General features: G+C 53.9%; 2 protein-coding genes across 2 annotated transcripts; one reads left to right on the top strand and one right to left on the bottom strand.

The window, feature by feature from the left end:
- Window positions 1-2,963: 2,963 nt before the first annotated feature.
- Window positions 2,964-4,567, top strand: LOC123048872 (basic leucine zipper 2). The gene is made up of 4 exons (XM_044471899.1): window positions 2,964-3,570; window positions 3,668-3,758; window positions 3,843-3,969; window positions 4,104-4,567. Exons 1-4 carry the CDS (start codon window positions 3,029-3,031, stop codon window positions 4,262-4,264), a joined length of 921 nt encoding a protein of 306 aa, XP_044327834.1. The 5' UTR covers window positions 2,964-3,028; the 3' UTR covers window positions 4,265-4,567.
- Window positions 4,568-5,022: 455 nt separating this feature from the next.
- LOC123055684 (uncharacterized) lies at window positions 5,023-6,778 on the bottom strand. The gene is made up of 4 exons (XM_044479593.1): window positions 6,768-6,778; window positions 6,130-6,220; window positions 5,632-6,067; window positions 5,023-5,033 (listed from the first exon to the last, which is right to left on the bottom strand). Exons 1-4 carry the CDS (start codon window positions 6,776-6,778, stop codon window positions 5,023-5,025), a joined length of 549 nt encoding a protein of 182 aa, XP_044335528.1.
- Between the last annotated feature and the right edge of the window lie 4,318 nt (window positions 6,779-11,096).

Here is an 11,096-nt window from a genome sequence, read left to right as displayed (position 1 = left end):
AATAGGCTTCACTCCATCTCTCTCCGACACCTCTCTTTTTGTGTATCATCAAACTTCTGACACTGCCTATTTACTTCTCTATGTAGATGATATCATTCTTACCGCCTCCTCTCAAAAGTTCTTAGATCATATTGTCTCTCTTCTTCGATCTGAATTTTCTATGACTGACCTAGGACTCCTTCATCATTTCTTAGGCATTGCTGTTGTTCGAGATTCCTCCAGCCTTTTTCTTTCCCAACGCCAGTATATTCTTGATCTTCTTAATCGTGCTGGTATGCTTGACTGTCAATCATCTCGCACTCCTGTCGATACTAGTTTTAAACTTTCGGCTACCGGTGAACCCTTTTCCGATCCTACTCTCTATCGTAGCCTAACAGGTGCTCTCCAATATCTCACCATTACTCGTCCTGAAATCTCTTTTGCTGTTCAACAAGCATGTCTCTATATGCATGATCCCCGGGTTCCTCACTATAATCATGTTAAATGCATTCTTCGGTATTTAAAAGGAACTCTCAATAATTCTTCTCCAAACTCGCTTACCGCATACTTTGATGCAGACTGGGCTGGTTGTCCTAACACTCGAAGGTCTACTTCCGGTTTTTGTGTTTTTCTTGGTAATAATTTGATTTCTTGGTCTTTGAAAAGACAGGTTACAGTCTCACGTTCGTCGGCCGAGGCTGAGTATCGCGCTGTGGCACATGCCATTGCAGATACAATCTGGATTCGGCAGTTACTCTCCGAGCTACACAGGCCTATTGAGCAGGCCACTATTGTCTACTATGACAACATTTCAGCAGTCTACATGACCAGCAATCCAGTTCAACACCGACGCACAAAGCACATTGAGATTGATATTCATTTTGTTCGTGAAAAGGTTGCTCTTGGTCAGGTTCGGGTGCTTCATGTTCCCTCTACGGCTCAGTTTGCTGACATTTTCACCAAGGCACTGCCTACTAAGCCGTTTCAAGATATCTGTTTCAGTCTCAACGTCGTCGAGCCTGCCGTTGATACTGCGGGGGGATGTTAGAGTAGTCATTATGGTATACGACTTCTAATCCAAGTCAGTTTTGTACCCCTACCCCAAGTCGGTTTGTACCCTCTTATATACTCTTGTATGCCGCACCAAATCAATCAATAAGCAATAGTTTTATTCAGCTTTCACTCAGAGCCCTTCGCGTTTGCATTCTCATAGTTTCATGCTCACCTAATAGTGCTCATCGTACTAGCGTCTCCGGCTTGTAGTGCCATGCAGCAACATGCAACCTTGGAACTAGGAAGTGACATGATAGCTGCCCGCTGTAGCGACAAGAGCTACTTCAAAAACTAGCGCCGACGACGACTGGCTTAATTGCAGCGCCGGTGGCCGGTGGCCGGCGACGGAGACTTCATTGTAGCATTGGTGCCTGGCGACGAGGCTTCATTGCATCATCGGCCGCTTCGACATCGTAGCACCGGTGACCCGACGATCTCATACCTCATTCGGCATGCCGCACCGGCGAAGCTCCATTGCAGCCCCGGCATCGCGGCAATAACCCGGCGGCGCTCCATTGCATCGACGACGAAGTTTAAACGACCCCGACGACCCGCCATTGCAGCCCCGGCGACCTCGGCGGTGCTTCAATGCAGCACAGGCGACACTCCGCGAAGCTCCATTGCAGCTCCAGCAACCCTTCATAACAAAGCATGAACGACGAAAGTTGTGGTCGGCGCTCTGTCACTCCTTCGCACACACGAAGCATGTTGCGAAGCACTTTAATTTGCTGGTGTCCTCAACATCATCCGCGAGTGGCACGATACACCTCCGCAACAAGGGTTTGCAGCATTGCGGCATGCTATAGATAAGCCGGATGATTTCCTAGAGAAATCATCCGCCTAGGCCGCCGTCCGATCTGACCGAGGGTGGCCGTTCGATCGCCGCAAACGAAGTCGTTTCCTTTCTCTCTGTTCTTCCATCCTGCACCCTGTAACATCTACAGCAAAATAAGCTTCAACGCAGCTGCTCCCATGGCAGCACCACGCCGCGCGGAGCACTGGCGGCGCCCGGCGATGCTTCATTGTAACCCTGACGATGCTCCAATGCATCTCCGGCGGTGCTTCAATGCAACCCCGAGAAAGCTTCAACGACCCCAACGGTGCTTCACTGCAGCTCTAGCTCGCTTCATTGCAGCTCCGGCTCGCCTCATTGCAGCTCCGGCGGCGCTTCATTGCAGCCCCGACGGAGCTCCGATGACCCGGAGAGCTCCATTGCAGCTCCGCCACCGGCGACTTACAGCACCAGCAGCACCGCCCTTCGAGGTTGCACCGCAGCACTGTGGACATGGGCGAGTTTCTGTGTCGCAGCACCGAGTTCGTAGACGGGCGCTGCCATTCCGGCGAGCGGCAGTGTGTTCGTTGAGCACATGACCTAGTACTAGCTATTATTACTAGTACTAGTACTACTAGTACTGTATTACTACATAAAGGATAAACAAGTGTGACTCCAGGGAAAAAACAAGTCGGACACATGTAGATACAAAATGTAAGAGGCGCGTGGGAGTGCGATCCCTGAACCAGTGCCCGTCTCCCTGCAGGCGCGAGCAGACGCGGTAGTAGGCACGCTCACGTGGACACGTGGTAGGCTGTGGAGACGGCTTATGCGTGCGTGTTATCAGCCGGCTTAAAACAACACTTTTCCCATTTCAAGTCGTTCCTCTCTCCTCTGTCCCAATCATGCCCATTGCCCGATTTAGCTCAGTGTCGAGCTTCACCCCACGCCATCCATTTGCAGATTCACCCATTGCCCGATTTAGCTCAGTGTGAAGCTGACCCCCCACGCCATCCATTCGCGGATTCGCCCATTGTTTCCACGGCGGCGGCCAGCGGCAGCGGCAACGTGAGCGAAAATGAGGGCCGTACAATTTCTGGCATGGCCCGAGCCTACATTACCGCCCGAGCCCCCGGCACTGCAAAGGTTTGGGCGTTGCGCCATCGATCGCGCCCGCTGCCTGCGCCTGCGCCGGTTGATTGATTCGGGCGCGCGGTCCCGGCCATGGCGCAACTACCGCCCAAGATCCCCACCATGGCGCCGGCCTGGCCGGAGTTCGGGGGCGGGCACCACCACAGCGCCCACGCCCGCCACCACCATCACCAACGCAGCCCCTCCACGGGCGCCTTCCTCGCCGAGTCAATGCCGCCACTCCCGCCCCCAGCGCCCGCCAGTGGGGACGGGGCGCAGCCGCAGCCTTCCTGGGTCGACGAGTTCCTCGACTTCTCGGCCGCCAAGCGCGGCGCGCACCGCCGCACGGTCAGCGACTCCATCGCCTTCCTCGACGAAAGCAATGCCGCTGTCGGGGCGAACGAGTTCGACCGCCTCGACGACAGCCAGCTCATGTCCATTTTTTCCGACGAGTTGGCCCCGCAGCGGCAGGCGCAGGCGGCGAGCGCGTCGTCGCCGTCCGATCACAACAGCATCAACGACGAGAAGCAGGACAAGGGCGACACCGAGGAGGCGCAGAGCGAATGCAATGGCGACGGCGCGGCGCCTCGGCAGCCGTCCTCGCCCGCCATAGTCGATCCCAAGCGGGTCAAGAGGTGATTTTTTTTCTTTTACTCTTAGAATTACGACAATGCACAGCTCCGAAAGGTAGAATTCCCCGATTTCTCAGCGTCCTCGTCGCCACATTCGCAGGATCCTTGCAAACCGGCAGTCGGCGCAGCGGTCGCGCGTGCGCAAGCTGCAGTACATCTCGGAGCTCGAGCGCAGCGTCACGTCGCTCCAGGTCCATCGAATTTCGAGCTTGATTTCCCCGCCTCCAAAGCAAAAAACTCCGTGAATTTGACCTGGAGACTGTGCTCCCGAGCAGACGGAGGTGTCGGCATTGTCCCCGCGCGTGGCGTTCCTCGACCACCAACGCTCGCTGCTGACGCTGGGGAACAGCCAACTCAAGCAGCGCATCGCGGCGCTCGCGCGGGACAAGATCTTCAAAGATGGTGACCGGCATTGCCACTCCCTCGCGATTTATTTCGAAATTTCTCACCGGCCACCGCCCGAATGCCGAAACAATCCATCGCTTTGCTAACTAACTAACCCTCTGTGCGTGAACGAATGTGTTGTGCGTGCTCAGCTCATCAGGAGGCACTGAAGAAGGAGATAGAAAGGCTGAGGCAAATCTACCTGCAGCAGAGCCTTAGGAACGTAGAACCCCCGCCACACGACGACGGTCCCCTGGCCCGCGGCGACAACAATGGCTTGATCGCCGGCGAGGGGACCGCCGCACCCTCGTGATCAAGATCCGGCCCGTCGGCCGGCCTCAGGACAACCAAGTGTTGTCGCTGTTCTTCTTGCTGCCGTTGTTAGGATTTGGTGCACTGCATTGGCTTGGTTTGCATTCTTCGGGGTGTGATGATGTATGTAACCCAGTTTGTTCATTCCGGTGGGTGGTTGCTAATTTGTTCATTCTCGGGTCCTCTGTCTGCTCCTGATTATTCTTCTCTACTTCCCTTGATCTGTAATTTTTTCCCCGGCATTTTGGGCGAAGGTTGTAGCTAAGGATTTGTAACTCAGATTGGTTGAGGTCGAGTGGTTTCATTGCTTGGCGGGTTTTGTTCTGTTTCTGGTCAATCAAATGCAATGTTTTCACCGTCCACTGTTCATACATTACCAGTTTTTTTGGCAGCCATGACCAAACTTGTAGTAACATGTAAGGTTCATGCGTACGTTCCTGCCGGCTTTACATTGTTAAGCAGATTTATTACGGTGTCACATGTAGGGCAGCTGCAACTAGAGTGTAAGGCTGGTCGTAACGAGAGTATCATAAACAGCATCATGCATTTTAACTAGATTTTTTAGATGATGTGACACACAATTAAATGAGGAAAGAGGGGGTGTGGTATCATATCATGATACCGTATCATATTAAATGTTGTACTACTTTGTGTCATGCATGACAATTAATAAGACAAACTAAAATACTAACTTATGATACTATGCACTACGGATGTAGTATCATATACTAGTATCATACTAGTATATGATACTCCCCATTACAACCAGCCTGAAGCGAACATGCAAGGTGGAATCTCATTCCTTGCTATTCCATAATAGGGATATTAAAATGCAGTGACAACGAGAGGGGGAGGGGAGGTGCCTTCCTTTTGGTGCAAGGGATACGCATGCATGTTCCTCTGGGTCACGCGCATGTGCATGCCGGTTGTACCCGTACGTATCCACCGGTGCAAGTTAGAGCATCTCCAGCCGTTGAGCCCCCAGGAAGCATTTTTTCGCCGATTGAGGGGCTGCCGGCGAAAATTTTGTCTTCAGGATGAAAAAAATCTCCAGCCGTTCCACCCCCAAGCGAGGCCGTCGAATGCATCGCCTTCCAGCAGCTCGCGCCCGCGCCTGGCCGTGGCCGCCCTCCGCTGCTACTGCCCCGTGCGTGTACGCGCGCACCGGCCGCCGCCCGCTTGCCAGCACGGCATGGATCCCGTCGCCGACGCGCCGGACCTGCCGGGCTCCGCCGCGACCGTCCTCAACACCCTGGGCGAGGAGGTGCTCGCGGTCATGTCCCCGGTCTCCATCTGCATGGCCTTCTTCGTCCTCTTCTCCATGGGCGGCGCCATCGCCGCCCTCCTCCGCCGCCTCGACGCGCCCACCGCGCTCCTCCTCCTCTTCAATGCATCCGCCGTCGGTGTCCTCTCCGTCTTCGCCTCCGCGCTCCGCGGCCGGCATCGCAGCCGGTACCTCCTTGGCAGAGGGAAGGTGCTCTTGCTGCTGATGCACCTTGGGAGCGATGCCGAAGCCATGGTAGGAGTAGTAGTTGGAGCAGCTGGAGGAGGCGTAGCTGGTGGAGAAGGAAGCGGTGGAGGAGGACGACGGGAAGAGGCTGGACGAGCTGGTGCTCCTCGCTGGCGCCGCCGGCGTCTTTCCCGCAGAGGAAGGCTTGAGGAAGGAAGGCAGGCTGAGCAGCATCCTGGGGTGGCGCGCGCGGCAGCTGCACCCGGTGTCGACCACCGCCATGCGGCGGCGCCGGCCCACCGGGAAGTGCCCGCCGCCGCTGGCGCTGCCCACGCCCCTGCTTGTGGAGCTCACCTCCTCCAGGGACGACGAACTCCCGGCGCTGATCTACGAATCGTGCTCCGCCCTAGCTCGACGCCCCGCTCGTCGTCGCCCTCCTCCGCCGCCTCGACGCCCCGCTTGTCGTCGCCCTCCTCCGCCGCCTCGACGCCCCGCTCGACGCGCCCACTGTCGTGGTTCTAAGTCTGACAGTATAATGGGGGTAGGTATGAGGAGGCAAGATCCTAGCTACAGTGAGATTGTGCATGCAAGATTTACGAGTTCAGGCCCTTCTCGGAGGAAGTAACAGCCCTACGTCTCGGTGCCCGGAGGCTTGGTCGATTGTATTATGTGTGAAGTTACAGGGGGTGCGAACCCTTGTGCCAGTGGAGGGGGATGGCTTATATAGAGTGCGCCAGGACCCCGGCCAGCCCACGTTACAAGGGGTTCAATGTACATAAAGATAGGGCGTTACTGGTAACGCCAATAGTAAAGATACTTAAATGATCATTAAGACTACAGAGTGAACACCTGACCGTTGCCTTACTGTGTGACTTTAGTTCTTCCGTACTCCGAGTGATTTATGAGGTGGTCGAGTGAGTATTCTCTGGTCGAGTACCATTGGGTCCTCCGACTGGAATGCTTCTGGTCGAGTGGACAATGTCGTCCTTTGAATGTCCTTGACTTTAAGGTAATGTCCTTGGGAAGGGTGTCTAGGTCAGGCCCATTACCCTACCTCAGGTACATGTCATCGTCATTAGCCCCCGAATGGTTCAGGGTTCGAGTGAAAAAAGGAGTTGAAAATAATTCCGACTCAATTTTTACGCTTCGGAAGCGTTTTTTCTTGGCTCGATAAACCACGTGACAACTTCGACTTCTTTTTCAGTCGCCTTGATCCATTCTTATTTTGTCGAGTGAACTTTGCTGACAAGCTTCGAGTGTTGATATGAAACAAAATCTCTGGCGCGATTGCCTGCACTGCTGTTCCCGGATCTCACGGGATTTCGAAATTTGGGGAAGCGCGCGGGACGGAGAGGACCGCAGTAAACGGAACGGATTTAGGCAGGAGCGCCTCGATCCCCGCGCCACCTTTTTCGCCACGTACCAGTGCGCGACTGTTGCGGGATTTGACAGGATCATCTGGGCCCACGGGTCAGCCACTCGGAAACAGGTCCTTATAAGGCGTCGGGGTCGATGTATCCGCACTGTGCGCCCCATTCCTCTTCTTCTTCCTCTGCTTCCCCACGTCGACCACCTCTACCTTCGACGCTGCCGTCCCGCTCGAGTGCGGCCCGCTGCGATGGGGAAGGACAAGACGACGACTCTGGAGCGCGCGAAGAAGGTGTCGGCGGCGACGAAGGGCAAGAAGACAAGCCGAGGGGGTCGTCGTCAAGATCTGGCCTGCCGCCCGGCCGGGTCCAGGGCGACTGGATTCGATCTACGATCCGGCGAGAAGACATGGAGGATTTGGCTGAAGGGGATTTGATTGCTCACGATTCTTGGAGGTTGCCGGGCGATGAATCTGAGCCGCAGCCGCAGGAGGGTGAGTGTGTCCTCCTTGCGACCCATGTCGACCGTGGTTTTTCCCTGCCTCCGCATCCTTTTTTCCGGGGTTTTCTGAACTTTTTCGGAGCCCAACTTCATCATTTTTCTCCTAACACCATCACATACCTTGCTGCGTTTGTGTCCATGTGTGAAAACTTCCTGGGCTGTCGACCGCACTGGGGCCTCTTTAAGCACATTTTCACTTGTCGTTCTCAGTCCGTAAAAAGGCTAATTTGAGTGATGAGAGGACACACGTGATCCAGATGTGTGGAGGTCTAGGGATTCAGATGAGGGGGAAAAGTACTTTCCCTGCTATGATCCTTCCCGACTCGGTTAGAGGGTGGCAGTCGACCTGGTTCTACTGCAAGGACCAGCCGACTCCCGGTCAGTCGACTGGGCTCCCCCCTTTTTCCATGGACCGAGTCCAGAAGCCCTCATCCTTGATAGTGACTCCAGTGGAGAAGGAGGAGGTGAGAATATTGGTTGGGCGAGTAGTCCAACTCGTGCGTGACGGTGTGAGTGGGATGGACTTGCTCGAGGTTTTCCTCAGTCGACGCATCCAATCACTTCAAGCCCGCGATCACCCGATGTGGTTGTACTCGGGCATTGACGACACCACTCGGATCCACCCAGAGGAAGTTGACGAGAAGACGGTGGCGGAGTGGTTGCAGAGCATGACTGGCAACAAGGACAACCCCAGGGGGTCTAGGAGGATCCCTCCACTCGACAACACCTACGAACCAGACAAGGTCCAACCTTTTGCTTCCGAGTGTCTTTAGTTCTTATTTGTAACTGTCTCTGACTCTGACCTTTACTTGCCCGATTTCTTGCCTTGCAGACATATACTGAGATGTACTCAATGCCCAACGGGGAGCAAGACCATGAAGGAGAAGCAAGCGGTGGCGAGAGCGGCGACTGGAAATCTGACGACGGGGACGAGGAAGAGAGCGACGACTCAAGTGATGATGAAGAGGTCGACTCCCCCTCGTTTTGAAAGGCGTTCTAAGCAGAAGAATGATCCAGCAAGCGTCCGGGGCAAAATGACGGCACCGACTGGCCAGGCTTCGAAGCGCACTCAGACATCTTCTCCGGTGCCGACTGAGAAGGCTTCAAAGCAGCTTAAGGTTGCGCCATCGAAGACTCGGAAGGCCTTGCCCAAGATTAAGGTTGACATTCCCGTCGCCTCCACGTAAGTGTTTTGTTTTTCACCTTTTGCTCAAGGAACCTTATATCGGCTTATCGATCCATTTTCTTCTTTGACCGAGTGAATCTTGGGATTTGCAGTGCCGCTACTTCTGGGACTTCCGTTTACAAGGACGGTGATGAGGAGATGGAAGACGCGGTCACATCCAAGCAGGCGGGTATGACTCTTGTCATATTGTTCCTTCTTTGCCAACTATTCTCTCGGTCAACTGAACTCTTATGGTCGATTCTTTTGTGGTTTCGCAAAACGTTATTGAGCTTCCAAACGATGATGAGGATATGGTGCAGAAACCCACAGGTAGGAAGAGCAAGACCTCAGGAAAGAGGGTGCCAGCCAGCCAGACGCCTCAGACCGTGCCTGTGTTGGAACCAGTGACTTAGCAGTCCGGAGACCCCAACCGAGCTTCTGTTACTTTTGCTTCACCATTGTCGAGTGTGCGCCCCTCGGCGTCGACTGACCAAGTCCTTGCTTCGTCTGCACAACTCCACGTCTCAGATTCTCAAGCTGCTGCAACTGCTCCATCAACTTCACTCTTTGCTGCCCATCCTGCCCCAGAGGACCCAGTGAGTGCTGCAAAGGAAGCTATACGCCAGGCGGGCCTTATGATGGAGCAGATGAAGGTGGTGCGTGATGCCAGTCAGGCTGCCTACAACGTCAGCTCAGCTCTCCAGGCCAACGTCCAGGTTAGTTGACTTCCAACTGGTCCTTAACTTGACGCTTGTTCTGTTAGGATATGCTACCTGAAACTGATGCTTTGTTATCTGTACATCCACTGTGTGTGTTCAACTTTTGCTGAATATATTTCAACTTGAGTCGACCATGTGTGTCGAGTGTATCTTTGAATTAGTGCAGGCACGCAGACTGCACCCACTGGGTGTAGTCCCCGAGACCACCGTCGAATGTTTGATTCGGTGGCGGTCTGTATCGAAAAATACAACTGTACAGTTCTTCCACTCGGTGCAGACTAATCGTGTCGAGTGGAATTCGGACCAGTGGGGGCATGCAGAGTGCACCCACTGGGTGTAGTCCTCGAGACTACGGTCGACTGCGGGCAGTCGACGGTGGTCTGATCTTCTTTTTGTACCCCACGCCGAGTGGAAAGCAGAACCAGTGGGGGCACGCCAAGTGCACCCACTGGGTGTAGTCCCCGAGACTACTGTTGAATGTTTGATTCGGTAGTAGTCTTAGAACTTTTTTGCGGTAATAACTTGAACTTGTATCTCTTTCGCTTGGAAGCAATGGATCTCTATCTCAGACGGTTGGCATGTCTTATTCTTTGACTGCAGAAATCTTGTGACTTCGGGAGTCAATTTGCTGATTTGCAGAAGCATCAGATCCAACTCGACCTTGATCTGAAATTAGCCAAGGAGAACTTGAAGAAGGCACAGGACAAAGCCACTGCCATGGGAGGTAATAATTTGTCGACTGCCTGTTTTGTCCTCCTTCTTTTCCATTCGTTGAACCGAGTGACACTACTCGAGCAGATGTGCGTAGTGAAAACTGACAACTCCAAGCTCGTCTGAAGAATGTTATTTCTTTAGAGAAAATGAAGCAGGCGCTGGAGCAGAAGGACCTTGACCTTGCTGCAGCTCAGAAGACGGCGCGAGAGAAGACCGAACTTGTCGACAAGAAGTTGACTTCAGACGGCAAATTAGAAGATGAAAACACCAAACTAAAGACTGCCATCAGCGAGGCCAACAAGGAAGTCATGCAGCTGAAGAAAGACAAAGCGGCCCTGACTGACAAGATGGGAGATCTCACTCGGAAGAGAGATGAGTTGGAGGCTTATCTTGGAGGGGTCGCCAAGAAGTTCTTCCTTATGCTTGAAGGTGCTCTTCTGTGTCTGTCTAACCTGTTGTCGATTCATTATATAACTGTCGACTCATCTTTCATTGTGTGTGTAGAATTCTGCCAAAACTTCGAGGAAGAGACAGGGCGAATAGAGACAAGCTTGGACCCCATCCTCTCTCCCGTTAAGGACGAAGCTGCCATGAACATGCTCCGAATGGATTCTCGCCTCTCCAGCGTCATGGACTACCTTGCACGACTGAAGGTGGCGGTGTTGCGGGTTTACTCGACGCTCTGGCCAGGGATGACATTTCAGAATGATCTCGAGTCTCTGATGACTCGACTTAGTGAGATCCCTGGTCGAGTACAAGAATGGAAGAAGTCATCCGCATGATGTGGCGCCGATGTGGCTCTTTCCTTGGTTCGCGTCCATTCCAAAGAGGCCAGGGAGGATAAGCTTGCAGCGCTCAAAGTGGCCAATACTAAGAAGCTCGACTTCCAGTCCTTCATGGAGACTTTCATCGAAGC

This window comes from Triticum aestivum, chromosome 2D, assembly GCF_018294505.1.
Source record: "Triticum aestivum cultivar Chinese Spring chromosome 2D, IWGSC CS RefSeq v2.1, whole genome shotgun sequence".
Lineage (NCBI taxonomy): Eukaryota > Viridiplantae > Streptophyta > Magnoliopsida > Poales > Poaceae > Triticum > Triticum aestivum.
The sequence above is the reverse complement of the archived record's forward strand: the minus strand, read 5'-3'. Positions and strand labels throughout refer to the sequence as shown.

Coding starts and splice junctions, on each gene's coding strand:
- LOC123048872 (XM_044471899.1), top strand. CDS start 3,029: ATGGCGCAACTACCGCCCAAGATCCCCACCATGGCGCCGGCCTGGCCG. Junction 3,571..3,667: donor GATCCCAAGCGGGTCAAGAG/GTGATTTTTTTT, acceptor CCACATTCGCAG/GATCCTTGCAAACCGGCAGT. Junction 3,759..3,842: donor GCAGCGTCACGTCGCTCCAG/GTCCATCGAATT, acceptor GCTCCCGAGCAG/ACGGAGGTGTCGGCATTGTC.
- LOC123055684 (XM_044479593.1), bottom strand. Junction 6,068..6,129: donor AGGGCGACGACGAGCGGGGC/GTCGAGCTAGGG, acceptor TCCCTGGAGGAG/GTGAGCTCCACAAGCAGGGG.